Genomic DNA, 20555 nt, shown 5'->3' with positions numbered 1-20555 from the left:
TCATCAATCCTTCCCATGAAAGGCAAAATGTCTCTGCCTGGACCTCTACCTTGGAAGTAAACACATGGCTAAGGCAGTGGTGTCAACATGAAGGCTTTGGCTTCTTTGACAATGGGTGGATGTTCTTAGGAGGAGGGCTACTATTAAGAGGTGGGATCCATCTAATGAGGATGAGGGAAAGCATATTTTGGTATCATCTGGCCAATCTAGTAAGGAGGTTTTAATTTAGGTTTCACAGGGGATCCAGACCCTCCAGAAAGCATATGGGGAAAGGACTGAAAGAAGGAACTCAACTCTGGGAAAGGGCCAGAGAGCTACAGGACTGCAATAAGTGTAAGAAAAAGGAAGTGAGGAGGTCAAAATGCAAAATGCATCCTGTGCATGTACACAAATGTGAGAAGTATGGGGCATAAACAAGATGAGTTGGAAGCTGTACCCTCTAAAAAGAACTATGATCTGACTGGCATCACTGAAACCTGGTGGGACAGCTCTTTTATAACTGAAATATGAACACTGAAGATTACACACTGTTTCAGAATGATAGTTGGGAGAAAAGCTGGTGGTGTTGCCTTGTATATCAAAAACACAAACATTTATTCCTGCTTCACAGGAAGATGACAGCAAAGCAGAATGCATCTGGGTGAAGATGAAAGGTAAAAGACACAGCACTGATAATGGTCATGATTTATTATAGGCCACCTAATCAGGAGAAGGAGGTGGATCAGGCACTAGTCTAGCAGGTGACAAATCTATTCAAAAGCTATGGGATAGTACTGATGGGAGACTTCCATTTTCTAGACACCTTCTGTAAAAACAATGCAGCCAAACATAAAATTTCAAGCTAGTTCCTAACTTGTGCAGAGGACAACTTTCTCTTCCAGAAATAAAAACTAGGGAATCATCTATGTTGGACAGTCCTGACAACAGGTAAGAACTGATGGAGGATGTGTAGGTGACGGGGCAATTTTGGAAGGAAGTGATCACAATATGCTAATATTCCAGATCCTGAGAGGGAAGAAGCATGAGGTCAGCAAAATTAGGGCATTAGATTTAAAAAAAAGTGGATTTCATCTGACTGAAGGAGCCAATGACCATGATGTCATGGGATGACAGACTGATGGATATAGGTGCCCAGGGGGAGCTGGGCACCTATACTCTAAGGGGCACAGTACTGGAAGCCCAATAAGACACTGTCCTAACACAATGGAAGCACAAGAAGAATGGCAAGACAAGAGAACAATGTAACTGCACAAGGAACTTCTAAAATGCATCAAACACAGAAGGAAAGCTTACAAGCAATGGAAAAACGGGTAAGTCACCAAGGATGTGTACCAGGAAACCAAAAGGACCTGCAGGGACATGATCAGGAAGGTAAAGATAAATAAATAGGCTGTGCCTGGCAAAAGAAGGCTAAGGACAACAAGAGAGTCTATAAGTATGTTGGCCAGAAAAGGAGGACCAATGAAGCTGTGGATCCTATGTTACCAAGCCAGGGAGAACTAACCAAAGATGCAAAGAAGGCAGAACTACTTAACAACTACTTTGTCTTAGTCATCACAAAAAAATTAAGCTGCCAGACACCTAATAAGAATTACGTGGATAAGAAGGGGGGCAAAATGAGGGAGGAGATACCAAGAGACAGTTGGAGAGCTTTTGTTGGGTTTGAATAAATTAAAGTCAGTAGGCCTGAATGAGTTTCATCACCGGGTCCTGAAGGAACTGGCAGAGGATATCTCGGAGCCCTTGGCAAAGAGCTTCAGGAAGTCATGGGAGATGGGCCAGGTACCAGAGGACTGAAAAGGGGCTAATGTAGTACCCTTTTTTTTTTAAATCAGCAAGAAGGAAGTCCCAGGGAACTACAGAGTGGTTACTGGAGCAAATTAAGGAAGGCCATTGGCAAGTATCTGAAGGAGGAAAGGCTGATCACAAGCAGCCAGCATGGAATACTAGGAACAAATTGTATCAAACAAACCTGATCTCCTTTTTTGACAAAGTAACTACTTGGGTGGATGAAGAAAATGCTGAGGATATAGTATATCACTAGATCTGGACACCAGCAAGGCTTTTGACAAGGCTGTGTTTTTGTACAACCTTCTCATAAACAAACTGGAGAAATGTGGGCTGGATAAAACTACTAAAAGGTAGATAGATTACAGGCTCAATAGCCATAAGCAAAGGGTAATTATTAACAGGTCCATGTCATAATGGCAGGAGGGTTTGAGTGGAGTCCCATGGGGTTGCCTGAGGCTGCTCAACATGTTTAGTAACTATTTCAATGCTGGCTTAGAAAGTTTCTTGAGCAAGCTTGTGGATGACACACAACTGGGAAGAACTGTAATGCAAGCACAATTCAGAAGGATCTCTACGGATTGGAAAGTTGGGCTAAAGCTAACAGGATGAAGTTTGATGCAGACTAATGCAAGGTGCTACACCCTGGGCAGAATAATCAAAAACATGAATATAAAATGGACGACACCTCGCTGGATGGCAGTTTTATAGAAAAGCATTTGGGAGTACTGGTAGACAACAAACTCAATGAGTCTTCAGTGTGCTGCAGCCACACAAAAGGTAAATGCAGTTTTGGGCTGCATCTATAGAAGTATTAAGGAGGTGATAGTGCCTCTACTCGGCACTGCTTAGGCCTTGTCTGGAGTACTGTATGTAGTTCTTGGATCCACATTTTAAAAAGGACAGGGAGAAGATAGAGAGGGTCCAGAGGTGGGCAATAAAGATGATCAAGGGCTTGGAAGGCACGTCATGTGAGGACAGGCTAAGCAGGTTCAGCTTGCTAAAGAGATGAATAAGAGGGGACATGATAGCAGTCTTCAATACCTGAAGGGCTGCCATAAGGAAGAGGGAAAGCACCTTTTTTCTCATGCTGCAGAGAAGATGCAGACCAATGACGAAGTTGCAGCAAAGCAAATTTAGATTAGATATCCAGAAAAACTTCTTCACTGAGAGACTAGGCAGGGGAACAGACTGCCTAGGGAATTCTGGGTTGTCCATCACTGGAGGTGTTCAAAAAAGAGGTTGGACAGCTGCTGGCTTGGGATGTAGCTATGCCTAGCATGGGTATTTCCCATGCTTCTGGCTTTTGTTGTTCCATGCATCCCCAGCTTTTTTCTGCTATAAAATGCCAGGCTGTTTTTAAGTCTCCCCAGAAGCACTGGGTGTTGGCTACAGCTAAGGCTAGGGACTTCAACTGGGGTATGCTGATTCTCCTGCTAGGAGTCTTGCCTCTCCACTCAGGGTCACACCAAGCACCATATTTGGGGTCAAGAAGAAATTTTGCCCCATGGTCAGACTATTAGGGACTGCCCTTCTACCTGGGACCTCTTGAGCATTTATTGACAATATTTTATAGGCTGAGGACATTGCCTGCCATGGTTCACCCATTTTACCTGTAGCAGGTTAGGGTGTTTGGTCTATGTTGTGTTAGGGTTGAGGGTAGTCTTATTCAGAGATTTGATTATGGTTTGTATGAGATGGTTTGGCTAGGGATGAACCTGCCTCAGGCAAGGAGCTGGACTAGATGACCTTTTCAGCCCTATGACTCTGAGTGTCTATTTTGGGCCCCATGCTTCAAGAAGGATGTGGATAGTTTGGAGAGATCCTAGCACAGAGGGACAAAAATGGTTAGGAGCCTGGGAAACGAGGCTTATGAGGAAAAGCTGAAAGAACTAGTTTATTTGGTCTGGAGAACAGAAGACTGGTGAGGAAGTCTTCAAATACCTGAAGAGTGATTACAGAGAGGATAGAAATGGACTTTTCTTTGTGGCTGCAGGAGACAGGATTAAGAGCAACAGCCTTAAGCTGCAACCAGGAAAATGTAGGTTGGAGATTAGGAGGAACTCTCTGACTGAGGGTAGTTAAGCACTGGAACAGGATCCCTAGAGAAGCTGTGAAATCTCCATCCTTGGAAATTTTCAAGATCAGCTTGGACAGACACTTGGCTTGGCTTCTTTAGTCAGGGACAATCCTGCCTTGAGCAGGGAACTAGATTATATGACCTTGTGAAGTCTCTTCCAGCCCTAATTTCATATGATTCTTTTAACAAAACCCCCCCAACCCTTTCTAGTCATATCCTAATGGTTGCAGTGAAGAGCTTGAAAATGTGGACCAAATATAAATTGTTCCTTTTAGCCCATGGATTTTATGGGAGGAGCCTGCCACAAAATCAGGGACTACTTGGGCCACAGTGGGCATGGCCAGTAGCTGGGGGGGTGGGGTGCGAGTGCTCAAGGTATAGAGAGATGAGGCTTTGCTGGCATAACCCTGCTTGTTCTGCCACCACGAGGTCTGAATCCAACCAGGAACAAGACCCCATCCAAATCCAGAGCCCAGGATGAGTTTGGCACCCCTGACTTAAAAGACCAGGAGCTAACTAAAATGCAATGAAAGGCTGACTTCTACATTTGTGTCCTGATTTTTGAGCTCTTCAGGCTACCAATATGGTTTCATCATATATATAGAACTCAAGTCTAGTCAATCCCTGGACAGCCATGAAATATCCAGAACATACTCTCTAAATACAACTATGCAGCAATAAAAGACAATGTAGTGATAGAGCCAAGAGCTCCAAGTTCCACATAGTGATTTTTTTCTTTTTTAAAGACTTTACTAGACCACAACTTAGAACTTAATGTGCACAGGCCCTAATCCTGAAAACATGAAATCAAGCATATACAAGAGAGTTTGCAGAAAGAACCCAAAAAGAATAATATGCTCGTCCATAAAACTTACAGGAAAATTTAGACACTTCAGACAAGTGGAGAGCTAATCCAAAGCCTCAACTTATCCAGTCAAGCAGACCCCTGAGGGTTAAGTATCCACATAAATTCTTACCTCGCAGCTTTATGTATGTAAAAGCACATGGTCATTCTAGAAGGCCTTCACTTAAGATTTCAGTTTCAGTAGACCGTGAAGAGTCCCACTGCAGATCATATCCTCTTATCCCCTGTGTCAGTGTTTTACCTATCCAGGCTTTCCATTTACCATATTTTCTCACATATAACTTGCACCTTTTCCTGCCAAAATCAGCTGAGGAAAATTGGGATGTATATTATATGCAAAGAAGAGAGCACCCCCCAGGTAGAGAAATTGGGGAGGATGGGATGCAGGGCAAAACTGCCACAGTTCTGGGACCTATGGTAAATAACATTGCCACTGCTTTCCCCCTTCTCCCTCCCACCCATTCCACTGGAAAATTTTTAAACCAGTGTGAAGCTCCCTTCCCCAACTGGGCACCAGATTGGGATGACATGCAGGGTTGGCCCATGGTTGAACCCTGTACACAGAGTTCAAGCCAGCACATGGTCCCAGACCTATCATGTAGCTCCAGTGCCAGTATAACAGATCAGGCCCCCAGCCCCAGAGACTCCAGATTCCTAGGTAAAATTTTTTTTTCCTTCTTAGAGCCTACTAAACAGAGTACATGAACAGAGGGTTCATGCAAGAATGTTAATCGGGGGAGTATTTCCAACAAAAAGTTGTGACTGTGTAAGACTGGCAGACTGTATAAGTCCCATGATTCTGAACAACTGCCCTGAGCCATCCCTGAGGGATTCAGTGCACAGGACACTTAGTCCTGAGTAATCAGTATTAATTAACCAACAAGAATTGCAGCATCTAGTCTACTAGCTGAATTGTGGCAGAGTCTAAAAGAAAGGACTACACTGTGTAGTTGAATATGCTTCATTAGCATAGTTGTATGATTCACGATAAAAAGAAAGACATGCACGCTAAGCATGCAAAGTATGCAGTTCATACACATGCAACTTTGACAATATTTTCTAAAATAGCTGCAGACACATTCAAGAGTCATTTGTTGATCAGAAGCCATAGTCTGAATATTGCTGGCTTAGGCCTTTTTTGTGACAGCAATTCAGTCTGGAATCCCCAACTATTTATGCAGTGCTGATGGACATAAAGAAAGACATCAATTTATGAGGCAGTGACAGCATGATGTTTTTCCCTCAGAGGCATACAATTAACAGCATACATAGATGAGTACACAGACACCAGCCTGCCATGCAGTAAGGTACATGAGTTCTGAAATCCATTGATGATTGCAGTGTTAAGTCTATCATCATAAAACAAGACACTTACCATCTGGACAGTTCACTGCAAAGAAGCACAATCACTAGGGTTTGCCCTTCATCTCTCCCTACAAACTCCATTATGAATGTCTGCACTACAACATCTGTCAGTGCATTAAATGATATGGACAAAAAAAAAAATCTGTTAAACCCATTTAGATTACAAAGATGAGCACTAAAAGGTTAGGAAGTGCTAGATTTACGATTGGCTGTACAGCCTCAGTTCTGTCCCTTTACGCATCCTTCCACTGCAATGATGGAAAAGATTTATGTAGTTTGGATGTATCACAATGCAGCTACACAGTGGACCAAATTTAATACTGCAGAGGCAGTTTTAAATCTTCATTCGCTTGATTTTTTGCAGCTTCAATGTCATTCTTACAGTGTTGAATTCTACTTACAATTTCCTAGGATTTTTTAAAGGAAAAAAAAACAAATAAAATCAGATTCTATTATGTGCAATTCATCCTTCAGTTTTTCCTGACAACTCCCATACAAAGGGAAATGGTATTTTAGCAGGCAAAATAACAAAAATTCTGTAGGGCAGGAGAAAGGCACCCCCTGAGCCATATGGCCTTCCACCAACCAAATATCAAAGGCCTGCTATAAACGATGGAGAGCTGTCTCAGGGAAAAGAGGTAACAAGAATTCTTTACGATGAGAAATATCAATCCATCTGAATACAGGATTCCACTACCAGCTCCCATTTCATCTAATATCCAACAAATGCATTCTCCAGTCATACACTTTTTTCTAGATTTTTAACATGATAAATTTGGTACCAAGGGCTTATAAAAGCAGAGCTACGAATAAGTGTGTGTACCCCAGCACAGTTTGCTAACCTGTTGTTGACATTAGCACACAGAAAATATATTCAGATGTGGCTCAAAAGAGCTATTTTGTTACATGATTCAGGTTTTCCAAGTTTCTAGCTGCTGAAATGCAATAAGATGGGTATAAATATGGATTCTCTTCTATCAATCTTACACATAAGCAACAGCTGTAGTTGCCACGGAGATTTACACAAAGGCAAATTAGAAGTCATGGCATGCACACAACTGAGAAGGAAAGGGAAAAGTGGCCCTCGCAAAGGCATTAATACATAGTCCACAGCAGGTAAGTTTGAGATTCCCTGTTCTCACTCTCATAAAAATGCAGTTTATTAAAGACATACACAGCCTCTGTTCATAACACACAGTGCAAACACTGTATAAAAATGTATGTGGGCAAGTAGGAACAAAGAAGCTGGAACAAACAACGGACATAACACCAGGTTACTGTTCCCAAAACAAGCCAAATTTTACAGTTAAATCTCTCTTTTGCATACCAATTTTAAAATACTGTAGCTCCATGAAATGATATTTCCACCCTCACATTGAGGGTGGTTTTAACAGAAAAAGAAATCACTCCTACAGATGTCCACTTTTAGTGATTCCTACTCAATTAAGTGATACCTATTTCAGTTTAGCAAATCTATCCTGTCAACGCTCACAGAAACTCTGAAGCAGTCAGTAAGCAGCCCTTACTTTGTTTCAGTTGTCAAAAAACTAATATTCCTTAGTTTTAAAAAAATGTACCTAAATCGGTTACACTCACTTGAGGACAGCATGTCAGTTCAATCTTAAACTACAGGGAATTTCATGGACCAGGTTCAATGTTAAGGCCCCGTTTATGCTGTATGGCTGTTCATACAAAACATCGCAGGAAGCCCCTCTGGTGTAAACACCACTCTCCTAGCAGAGAGAATTTTTCTGCAGCCAGAAGTATATTTGATTCTCTCAACAACAGAAGCTTTTTCTACCTGAGCTGCATCCACTCTGGGGATAGCTGTATCTCAGCACCGTATTTGGTGAAAAGCCCTGACTCAAATTTGCACCGCTTCTATTTGACCTGCTGCAAGCGCACGTGCTTGCGTATGTGGACACACCCAAAATGAGTAGAAGCCTGGGAAACATAACTCATGAGAAAAGGCTGAAAGAACTAGGCTTAGTCAGTCTGGAGAAGAGAAAACTGAAGGGAAGATGTGATAACAGCCTCCAAATATCTGAAAGACAATCACAAAGAGGATGGAGTGAGATCAGGGCTGCTCAACCCCCAGGGCCACAGGCCGGATCCAGCCCCCGGAGCTGTGTCATCTGGCCCCTGGAACTCCCCACGGGTCTGAAAAGTTGATGGCAGGGGAGTGAGTAGCGGCCACCCCAGGAAGTATGAGCCAGTTCCCAGAGTACCAGGTCAGATAGGGGGAGTACGGGTCCTGAACTGAGCCACAGACCAGCCCCTGACCAGTGCACAAAGCAAAAACTTTTGAGCATCGTTAAGCTAAACCAGGGGTGCTCAACCTCTAGCCTGCAGACCAAATGCAGCCTGTGAAACCATAGTATGTGGCCCTCAAACCCCAACATTAATGCTGTTCAGTTCTAGTCAAAGGAATGTCCATTTGGAACTGGCTCTATCCAGCCCACCAGTTAAAAACGATTCCATACTTGTATCCCTGCAAATGGCAGGCAAAAAAATATTTCTTAATAAAAGACTTCAATCCTCAATGAAGTCATTTAGGACAAACAACACAACTGGTCTCCTTTCATCTGGAAACAAGTTAACAAAAAAGAAAGTCACTATTAAGGATTGATAAAACTAAAACTTCTCTGCTGGGCAAGTGGCCAAACACATGTCTTTGATTGCTCTATTTCTGCAATAAAGAGCATTAATATGCTAGAACGCTGCCTGAATATTTTAATACCTGCCTACTCAATGAAAACAAACAGATGAAAGTAAGATAAAACAGAGAGAGAAACTAAAAGCTAGTGGGATATTCTTGAAGCTAGAATATTTCAAGTGTCTTTTTCCAGGATTGAACCACATACAAAAGAGCGTATAGTATCATTTGCACTCTACTCAGAACAAACGTGTTACTGTCACAAACAACATCAACCTTCAAGCAACATCACTACTAGTTCCAGGCAGCTGAAAAAAAAAAATCATGAAACTATGAACCCAACTTTGGTCTTTAAAAAAAAAAAAAAAAGCAGATCATTTAGAGGCTCAGAAAAGAAAGACCAAAAATAAAAAGCTTGATGAATAATAAGCAAAAGGAGAAGTCTGGGGTAGATTTCTTCTTTTAAATTGAGAGAGTTAGTCTCCTAAATCCACATATAGAGGACTATCTTTGCCATAGAATGTGAGTCACTAAAATGAAAAACACTCTGATTATGAGTAATAATATCTACAGTTTCTATTTCTGCTATAATCAGAAGGACACTGAAAAAAGCTATTCTAAACTGAGCCTGATTGATATTCCTTTTTTTTATGCTGCCCTAGAACTAGAGGAGCAACTTGATAGCAGCCACAAATATTCCTCTGGACAAACATAAGCAGAAGTCCAAGTCTAGGTTTGGTAAACAGTCTAACCAGAAAGCCAAAAAGGAAAGCAGTTGTTTCAAGATATCTCACAGACTTCGAGGTGACAGATCCCTTTTAAACAGAATCTGTCATGCAATTTTGATGCTTACTTGTCACTACAGACAGCAGTATAAATATTCTGTATAACATTGTATAAGGATTTTGTACTTGAACAGTGCAATTTATCTGGAATAGTCTAGATTTTTTGCAGTTGTACCCAAGAAAGCCACATCAGCTTGTTAAGGGGGACAGCATGCGAAAGGATTATATCCTTTACCAAACAGTGAAGTGCAACATAATTTTAACACATTGTTGAAAAGATCATATGTGAAAGTTTTACTGCGGGTATGGATGACAAACTAATCTACAAAATGTTCGTAGTCAGAATGGGAGACAAAAATAACTGATGTTTTGTTTTAAGACTGGACACTGCAAGCCTCATAGTCCAAGTCAAGTCACTTGTACTCTAGCAGTCAGTTCAAATGCCCATTTTGAATTAAAGGACTTTTTTTAAAAACTTCAGATAAGTTGTGATTAAAATCAGGTGATTTAAAAAAGAAATCAATTCATTCTGATCCTAGAAGGCTTTTCAGTCAGTTCTGTAGACCCCCTTGTGAAGACTGGATTACACTATGAGCCCTCCAGCTATGCACATTTATTTTAAACTAATCTATCCCTTTACTCTAAAAAGATAATGGAGCTTCAAAGAGACACTATTTGTATTGAACAGCAGTTATTCCAGCTATTAAGATCAAAGATCAAATTAGTTTGTACAATCTGTATAACTCACACTGAAAAGAAGAGCTAAATTTCACTGCAAGGAAAAGCAGTGACAGACCTACAAACTGTAATGCCGTTTCTGTTGGCATACACCTTAAATGACTAGTCTGACAAAAAACTTGAGCAAAAGCTGCATTTCTGTTCTCTTCCCTCCAAAAGATGCTCTGTACTCGGAGGCAGAAGGAAGGAATGGAGGTCAACAAGAAGAGAGTGAATGGGCTAACTGAAGCCTCACTGAGACTGGCACTGAACCATGACTTTAGTTTTTGGCAGGTTATTGTTCAAAAGCTTGTCATCCTCTGACCTACTATCTGTAACAGGTTGAGCTTGAGTCCAGACCTGTGCTGTCACAGCTCACTCTTACAAAGCATACTTTCTAAAGTTCACACACTGCGGAGTCCCCAAGAAGCACAATACCCAAAAAAAAGTTGCTTTATTTTGTTTCCCGGTAGGGAAGGGCTTATGTTTTCCTTCAAGTGAACTAAGGAACAACAATAAAGATTAAAGAACATCTGATGCTACTGTCATTTGATCACATAGGGGAAAAAATTCTCTATGTACACCTTTGCCGGCGCAAGGGAGACCAGTAATCACATATTATTATTGCATGTTGTCAATGCTGCTGCTTAACTGCATTAGTCCCAAAAGCAAGACAGCCTCTCTTCTCACTGATGAACTTGTATACAGCTACAGCACAAGCATCAAACTCATCTCAGGCCCCAGGCAAGATCTAGACCATGATGTTTCCTGGGGACTGGATCCAGCCTGAGGCACGAGGACTGCTGTAGTAGCCACTGCAGTGATGTCAGCAGTGGGTCTGGGGGAGCGAGCTGAGGGGCAGCAGTGGTAGGCCAAACTAATCGCCAATGGCCACACCCAGCAGGCCATGCACCCCCACTTTCTAGTGCCCATCAGTAGCCCAGTGGGCTGGATAAAGAGGCTCCACTGGACAAATATGACTCATAGGTTATAGGTTAACACCCCTGAGCTAAGGCAATCTATGTTTGAGAGTAAAACAAAATGAATAGTGTCTTGAGACATACCCCTGCCTTCCTTCTTCCATTTGAAATAAAAGTCACTATAATACCACTAACCAGAATTGTAGATAAGATATCCCTAAGATAAAAGAGAGGAGGAGACAAAATAAAAATCAAACAGGACCTCTACAAGAAATCCAGAGAACTATATGCACTTTCATTCAACCATATGCACAGAGCTACCAACAAGGCATTTACAGTTTTCTGCAAAAGTTACTTATGTTTGTTATGAGTTTCTTTTTTTCCTTTACAAGTAGATTTGGGGTTCTGTTTTTAAGTCAACATAGTGTTCTTTGTTTAATACTGCTAGGGTCAGAGAAACAGAGAATTTTAAACTAACAAATGATGTATACTAAGAAGCCAGTACTGTTTGAAGCATTCAGCACACAGTGTTCTTGTATATTTAGGCTAGTACAGTTAACATAGTGATTCAGGATCATTTCTCTTTGTAAGTTATCATGTATTTTGGAAACTGCTAGTTCAAGTGTTTACTGCAGATTTTAAAAGTTATATGCATCATTCTCTCCATCTCTTAGGAACACATGTGAAAGAGCTGCTCACATGTTACAGCTTTAACATTAAAGGAAGACTTCTTAAACAAAGTCTATATAGAATTTTAGTTCAGTTACACAAAAAATATTTTTACTTAGACTGTATTCTCTGAATGTATGTACTGTTCTTCAATTTTCACATCACTAATGTGTACAGAACTACCACTACAGAAAGCCTAAACCTGAAGTACAAATTTCAACTGTATTTCATGTGAATATTCTCAGGTGTTAGTTATACAGAAATATTTACAGCAATATACATTAAGCACCATTAATAATGGTGCAATCAAATAAATTATTAGAGTACATGCTGTCATTACAATGCGAGTCACAAGTACTCTTATACAAGCTGATTTGTAGCACACTGAACTGTGTGTTCTTCCTAGCATCTTCCCTTCTCAGTTTCAATGATCAGACATATACAATACACTAAGATGTAACAAGTTTTAGGTCTGCAGACAAGGTACGCTTTGCAAATTATATAGCACTATAATTTATGAGTATTGTAACACATGCACATAAGTTTAATGAAGGTATTATATGATGTGGTTCCCTGCAATTGGACTGTGACACAGGAGACGTGTCCTAGGTTCTGCAAAGAAAAAGACTAGGGTTGAAACCAAAACTTAAAATTATGTGTCTTATTTCATATAGGCATCTTGGATTTTCTTAAGGAAAGTGGGAGAGAAAGGAAGAGACAGGAATGCTTGAAGACAGCGCTGTGCAAATGCCTGATAGATACAAGCACTCCATTGAAAGGAGCTGACACATACCAACAACCAAAAGAAGCCTCAGAAGATCTTGACAAATTACACGGGCACACCCTGCAGTGGGCTTTCCCACATAGAGAACAGCAACAGGTAAGAGCTGTGAATGTAAACAGATAGATCCTCCTATATACTCACTTATTTCATTTAAAGAGTGGTTATTTCAGTTTAGCTTAGGTCTATTGCAAACAAGTTTAAGATAAACCATAGGATGTGTAAGCATAATTGTACACAGTAGTGTACACTTTTGTGTAAGTGACAGCTGGATCAGTCTCTGAAGAAAATTGTCTTAAAAGATCAGAAAACACAGCAAAGACAAAACTGAAAAGCCATTCAGGGAAATTACCAAACCTTGCAGATCTTAAATACAAAATATAAGAGGCTGGCCCAAAAATTGGGGGGAAGGGAGAGAGGTATGTTCAAATAATCTTCTATTAATTCCTCCAATTTTAAACAGACAAAAGAGAGGACCCAGGTTTCCAGCACAAATGGCTGCAGAGATGCCTGCACTAAAATGCTGGAAGTAAAATGAAAACATGACAGCTGAATTGAGGATTTTAATAAATTATCAAAGATGTGTTCTTCTGTCCAACCAGCTCAGTTTCTACACAGTATTGTTGGGGGGAGGAGGGGACAGGGGCAGGGGAGAGATTAAAGGATTTCATTATATGCTTTCACACTGGTTTGATTGAAATTTCAATATTGAGCACGTACTGGAAAGTAAATAAATTGATGTTATTTGTATTTTGGCAAGTAGAAAACAGCTCACCAGTGAACTCAAGATTTATGTTGACAAGAGAAAATTGGCCATTTTGTTTTATGCCTGCTCATGCTAAGAAACAGAGCCCTAAGTACATCCCGCAGTACATATTTGGTTCCCATCACAATAGCTTCATCCTGTGTTTCTCTCTACTCTGCTTGCAGATTCAGATTTAGGACTGGGGGAAGAACAGAAGACAACCCTTCCCAAAAAAGGCCAATTCTCAGTGAGGTCCATTATCTGAACCAGGGATGTCCAACTTAGTGGACGGAGGTCACACCCCGTGAGCTACACCAGCAGGGACTGCATCAGTGTGCATCACAGGCCTCCCAGGCACTCCCCTGCTACACGGGTGCTGCCCACTTGCTATGACAGTGGGCACATGTTTCCCCCCACCCTGCTGCACCATGCATGTGGGGGTGGAAGCAAGTGCCTCAGCCCCTCTTTCAATTCCCTGGGCTCAGGCTGTTCTGCCGCACCAACAATCCACCTCATGTGCTTACCCAACACAGCTGGCTGTGTCAGCCTGCTCTGCCCTGACCCATGGGGCCAGGCAGGAAGCAGAAGCTAGAGGCAGGGGGAGCCTGAAGCCCCTAGCTCAGGGGTAGGCAACGTTTTTTGGCTGGAGTGCTGAAAAAACCACAATTTCTACCTTGGAAGGTGCCGGAGTGCCAACATGTCAGAGCCTGGGGTCTGCTTGCAGCAGGGCTTGCAGCCTCCCAGCCACCTGGTGGGAGCAGCCTGGGCTCTGTGGTTGGCAGCAGCTGCTTAGAGCCCGGGCTGGCAGTGCTGTGCTGAGCAAAATGGCCTTGCGTGCCATGCTTGGCACACATGCCGGGGGCTGCTGACTCCTGCCCTAGCTGCTACTGTTGCAGATAGAGCAATGAAGGGAGTGGCAGCTGAATGAGGCCTGTGAGCTGTTGTGAGGCACTTTTGACCAAGCCCCACGTGCCACAAGTGGCATGGGCAGCCTCTGCATGTGGCATACCATAGATCAGGCAGGAAGCAGAAAGCCGTGGCAGATGGAACAACAGAAGGGGATTGGAAGGGCACTCCAGGAGAGCACAGAGCCTAGATTTGACATACCTGCCAGAAGGCTGACCCCCCACCACCCTACGCCTTTGTTTTCATAGTATGACAACAGCACTTCAGAGGCCAAACCAAGAACAGAGCACCACTAAGTAAACACAATAATAAGGAATGTACAACCAACAACTTCACAGAGACAGCAGGTGAAAGGGGACACAGATATGCGGAGAGGTGAAGTACCCAAAGCAGTGACAATGTTAGGAATAGAAATCCATGTGAGCTTGACTCTAATCCTGTATTACTCTGCCACAAGGGTCTTCTCTCTAGCTTCAATTGTTTCTGTAGTCCTTCCCACAAAGCAAATGAACATCAATCATATACATCAGTCAAAAACCAAGAAAAAAGGGATAGACTTTGCCCCCTTACAATGAGCAAGTAATGTACTGTACAATCCTTCTTCAGAAGCACAACTTCTTAACTTAACTCTACTCAAAGACTAACTATATGCAGAACAATCAAAATATTTCTATAAAGTATGTAATATTCTTCTTTCCTCAAGAACAGTCTAAATAATCCCTTTAACTGACCCCAAGTGCCAAATCCCTAACCAAGACACAAATGCTTTATAATGTTGTGGAATAACTTACAGCAACAGTACACTCTGTGGCCTACAATCAATTCATTTGCTGAAGAACAGGCTATTAAGAACTTCATGGCATAATGCAAGGTTCTCATTTTCCCTGGTTTTTCCATAATAGTGGTAATGTACCAAGAACCAAGTAAGGGAATTTCCAAATTTAGTCTAAGAATGTCTCTAAAAGCTTGTGCAAGTGCTCTTTGTTTTTCATGCTTTTTTTAAATAGGGGCACAGTGTGAGATGTTATGTTATATTGTGCCCTTAATACAAAAATGGGACTGTTCAGAACTACTGTTTTACCAGTTCATAAAAACAGCTCTCCCAAAGATATCAACGGCATCTTTTGTTTCACAACACTGTGATTTGATCCTTATTATACCCCTTCCCAGTTCTGTACCTTCACTTTACAGAATGCAGCAACATTATCCTCTTAATATTAAAAGCACATCAACCTGGGACTGGCAAAGTTGCACATTACTATTCTTAATAAGGCCAGTTTTACTACAATGGCAACATTTTAAAAGCTTTTGATGTAATGGAAATTTTAGAGAAGGACGTTCCAACTCCAGTTTCAATAGATTAGGAGACTGCCATAGTACATCTGTTTCCTTTTTTCATTTTTGCTAGAATATCCAAAAAACACACACACACATTTTTCATAGATTAATTAAATGACATTACGGAATAGAGGAAGAATGGTCATAGTACAGTGCCCTTCTAAAAACTCTAATGAAGTATCTTCATATGGTATTGACAAGACATGAAGCATCAGGATAAATGTCACTACAGACATGTTTTCATAATCAAATTGTGTGTTGAACCATCTTGCAATATGTATAAAAACCCACACATCAGTTTCCTGCCAAATTGCAAGAATTCTTAATTTACTTTTTTATCTGCTAAGAACTTATTTTTAAACTTAGATTCTTGCTTATTTCTACTGCAATCCCAAGACACCTCTTCATATCTGTAGAGCTTCCTGTACCCTGAGAAGAGACTAATTTCTATACCTTCGCTAGGCAGGCACTCTCACAGGGAATAGATTCTAGTTGGGCAGATGGAAAAAACTACTATACAAGTCACCAAGCAGATATCAAGAGTACTGCTGATGAAAGAAAACGTCTGTGGAAACAGCATGGATAAGTTTGCATCTGTCATTTAAATCAGCCAACTCTTATGTTTACACAGAGCTCTAGTTGCAAAGGAGTTTATAAAGCACACTCATACCTGTTATAAGGCTGTGTCCGAGAACAAAAAAAAACCAACAAAACAGTAAGTGAAGGAGTGCAATGCGCTGCACAACAAGGAGGAAGACATTCTGGTCAGCTTTAGTTTCCTCTTATGAAAAATATGGCTCAAAGAACGAGAGAATCTTCAAAAGTGTCACACCTGCAACAATCCATGCACAAATTGTACAAAAACAGATTCATTTCCCTCAGAAAAAATCTAGAGGCAGCCAGCCACGCCAAGGGTCACACCAGGAAGCCCTTATAAACAAAGCTGTGCAAAACCAGATCTGTCTCCCTCAGAAGAATGAAATTCTAATCAGCTCCACCAAGATTCAAAACCTGTTATTTCAGGTATTTCAAAAGATGCTGCTTAGCTCAAGAAGCCATTCCTTTTTATTAAACATCTTTTCCAGTCTCAGAATGCATTCCATAATTATTGTTCATAATAAAGAGTCAAACACTCTTGTAAGAAAGCTGGTAAAAAAAAACAAAAAACAACATGTGATTTTAAGTTTTAGAGAATGAACACAATCACCCCGTTTCAATGAAAGACACTGACACTTGTAAATTCTTTTCTGGCTTATCTGTTCAACTACAACCCATGAGACTCATACATAGGTTCAAAATTCCAAGTTTAGAAAAGTTCACCTGCCCCCTATATTTAGTTAAGGCTGCTTCACTTTCAGTGTCATGTTTTGAAGACTACACTTCACAAGCGTTATGCAAGTATACAAAGTTTATACAATGGAATGTTTGTAAAATCACCAGTTTATCAAGTGAAAAAGTAAATAAGCCCCCACCCCACTACATTTTAAAGAAAGCTGTTCCAGCTGGACAACTGTTCTTTTCAATTATGTGGGATCAGAGCTTTAAGTATTTAAGAATAATGCACCTTTACTACTTTTGGTAGTGGCAACACCTACTTGTTTCATAACTGATTTGTAGGCGTAAGACAGGGAGGTTTGGCACCTGATAGAATAACTCATTCAGAGTGGCATAAGATTTTTGATTAGTAGTAAGCCTTGACCTGTTATGAATCAGACTTGGACTACAGTATGTCAACAGCAGACTGCACGTAAGATTCCAGTGAATATTCTTCCGGAAAACCTGCCAAACTCAGGTGACTTTGCAGAGCTTGTACTATATCTATGGTATGTAAAAAACATCGGAGACAGCTATATTTCAGTCTCCCAATGCAGAAAGGAAAAAGGAAAATCTCATTGATAGAGAAGGATTTTCCCCCCTCAGTCCAGAAAAGGCTTTACTTAGCTATAAAAACATGACAGATCTTTTTTTAATTTGCTTGAGTGTTTCTTTGACTTAGCAGGTGTGAACACATGGGGTGATTAACAGTGACATCAGGGAACTGCAGACCTCTGACCTCTCCCTCCCACCAGGGGTTCTACCTTGATCATTTGAAAACACTCTCTGTGTCTCTGTATCTCTCTTGGAAAAAAAATATCTTGGCAGTGTCCCTTAACTAATCAGACAGGCGGGTACAGTAGGTTCAACTGAATGATGAATCATTAAGGACCTTTCATTGTGACACACTGCTCCTGTTTCACGCACATAAGACAACTCCATGCTTCTTTTTTTCTTTTTTCCAGGGGGGTTCTTTTTTGTTTCAAAGGATTTGGGTATTTTTCAGGTGATGACCACAACGCGCACACTGCTGCTCTCCCAGCTGCTGAGTTCTCAGCATGTATCTTTGTGAAAGGTGACAGTCGAGGTCGAGCATGTTGCCTCGATCCTGAGGGCTGACTGGCACAGCAAAAGGCTTCCAGAGGAAGCCAAAGAAAGCAGACAACTTACACCTGGACAAAACTCCTCAGATCTTGAGCTCCAAGGGTCTCTAACTCACTCCAAAGCTCTCCAGCTCCAGGAATATCCAGCTCACTCCAGGGATCTATAATCCCAGAGCTCTCCAACTCCTTCCAGGGATCTCCAACTCCAGAACTAACTCACTCCAGGGGTCTATAATGCCAGGGATCTCCAATTCCAGAGATCCTTTGGAGAAGGAGATCCTTGGCATTATAGAGCCCAACTTCAGGGATCTCCAACTCCAGAGGATCTATGCCAGGGATCTCCAGCTTCAGAGCTCTATAACTCACTCCAGGGACCTATAACTAGAGATATCTCCAACTCCAGAGCTCTATAACCACACCAAGTATCTATAATGCCAGAGATTTCCAGCTAGTTGGAGAACCCTGGCATTACAGATCCCAACTTACACCAGGGATCTCCAGCTTCAAACCTCTATAACTCACTCCAAGGACGTGTAACTCCAGAACTAACTCGCTCCAGCGGTCTATACCATCGCCGGCATCGCTACCTCCAGGGCTCTCCAAGCACCATGCCAGGCAAGCGGCGGCGTTTGGGGGGCGCCGGCGCGCAGGCTCCCCGAGGAGGGGTCCGGCACGTCGCGGGCAGCCGGGCAGGGGCACGCGGCCCCGGGGCCGGCACCTGCCGGTGGGGGGAGCGGGGCCGGGCCGGCTCACCTTGGGCAACTCGCGGAGCTGGTTGGCGTCCAGCAGCAGCTCCTCCAGACTGCGGCTGTAGCGGTAGATGTCGTCGGGCACGGCGGCCAGCGAGCAGTGCCGCTTGTCGATGGCCTCCACATGACGGTTGCACCGCCACAGCGGGATGCAGTGGAACATGGCCCCGGGCCGGCGGCGGCAGCGCGCCCGCCCGCCGGGCGCCGCTTCCTCCCGCCCGCTCCTCCTCTTCCCGGGAGAGGCCGCGCGGGCGCGGGCACCAGCATCCGGGGGCAGGCGGTCCCTGCCCGGCCGCCGCTACGCGGGCTGCCCGGCGCCCGGCTGCTCCCCGCCTCCCTTCATGCCTGCGCCTGACCCGGAACAACGCCGCGCTCTGCCTCCCTCCTCACACCCCGGGCTGACATCAGCCGCCTCGGCCCTCCCCCGGCCCGGCCCGGCCCCGCTCCGCTCCGCTTCCCCCGGGGCCGGCACTGGGCGGCAGCGCGCGGGAGCCGCCCAGCAGCGGGGCGTTGGGCGTGGGGCTGCGAAGCCCGCGAGCTCCGTGCGGCTGAAGGGGCGGGTTGGGCGCAGACGGAGGGAGAGAGAAAACTCTCAAGTTTGGGACACGAGGTGTCCTCTCCCGCCACTTGGAGGAGCGCCCTTTGGGCAACCGAAACGAGGATAAGCGGGGGGGTATTTCAATGTATGGCTATGTAAATCTATGGGGAGGGAAATACTGGGATATCATTACAATCAGGCCCCAGTCCTGCCAGCAAGCTTCCCACACACTCAGCTTTACTGCTAGAGCAGCTCTAAGCCTGCGCCTTTGCAGGGTGCTGGCCCAGCGGGTGCTGCCCCTGTGCCAAGGCCTGGCTGTGCAGCCGGGGCTGAGGGGTTACACTGCAGGCCCCAGGCTCTGGTGCAGCTGCCATAGATGTTGCCACGGGTGCGTATATGGCGTGTTTTGTGGATGCCCTTCCACACCTGGCCCTGATGATCTTCTGAAGCCCCTTCTAGCCTCACAATCTACGAAGCTACAAACCTGCCCCTTCTGCAACTGCTGGAGTGCACCAGGTTGCAGCCCCTTTATTGCCTCTGTTGCAACCTCCTGCACTATTCCCCACAGCTTTTTCGTTATGCGCTCCGTATCCACGCCCTACCAAGTCCCAGGACCTTCTGGTCAACTTCCTCCTGACGGGGAAGGAGGCTCTGGTTTGTGGGCAGCTGGTGCCTCCCAGTCCAGGGGAACACCAGATCACTGTGGGCGATCGCTAACTGGGAGGGAGGAGGTCCCCGAGCGGCTGATTGTCAAGCATGGAGCCACCAGCGGTAAAACCAAAAGTGCATTTCTGCTGGCACTTCCAGTTTCGCGGCTGGCGCTTCCAAGGGGTGCACGGCCAATCTCAGGGGGTCTGCGTGTACCCCTTATGTGTCGCTGATGCTCTGGTTGGAAGGACCCCCAGGGACTATGGAGCTGTTTTCATCCCTGGCCCAATCATGTCTCAACAGAGCTCCCTGGGCAGTGTCCACTGGCTCCTTGGACTTGTTTTGGGGCCAGTGGGCGCTGTCCGGTGTGGTCTACTTGGTGTCCCTCCTCCCCCCCTTGGGGCATTTGTTTGAAACCCTTGACCTTCACTCCCATCCCTGTTTTGTGTTTTACTTGTTTCAAGCAATCACTGATGTGCCTCACTGCCTTATTAAGGGGGGCTTGCATGGTGGGCAGTGGTCCATATTCTGGAATGACACATCTAAGGCCCTCTTGGCTGCCATTCCCTCTCCCTCTTCTGGCTTTCA

At 43.6% G+C, this 20555-nt stretch overlaps 1 protein-coding gene across 1 annotated transcript in view; it reads right to left on the bottom strand.

Annotated features, from left to right (window-relative positions):
* Nucleotides 1–19107, bottom strand: part of LRRC1 (leucine rich repeat containing 1) — a 116272-nt gene extending 97165 nt beyond the window's left edge. The window contains exon 1 of the mRNA XM_090033868.1: nucleotides 18786–19107. Within this exon, the coding sequence (XP_089889994.1) occupies nucleotides 18786–18944 (159 nt within the window). The 5' untranslated portion in view covers nucleotides 18945–19107. The remainder of the gene's footprint in view (nucleotides 1–18785) is intronic.
* Nucleotides 19108–20555: the final 1448 nt, after the last annotated feature.

This window comes from Crocodylus siamensis, chromosome 1, assembly GCF_052110815.1.
Source record: "Crocodylus siamensis isolate JL-2025a chromosome 1, ASM5211081v1, whole genome shotgun sequence".
NCBI classification, from domain to species: Eukaryota; Metazoa; Chordata; order Crocodylia; family Crocodylidae; genus Crocodylus; species Crocodylus siamensis.
This window is presented reverse-complemented; position numbering and strand designations above follow the sequence as displayed.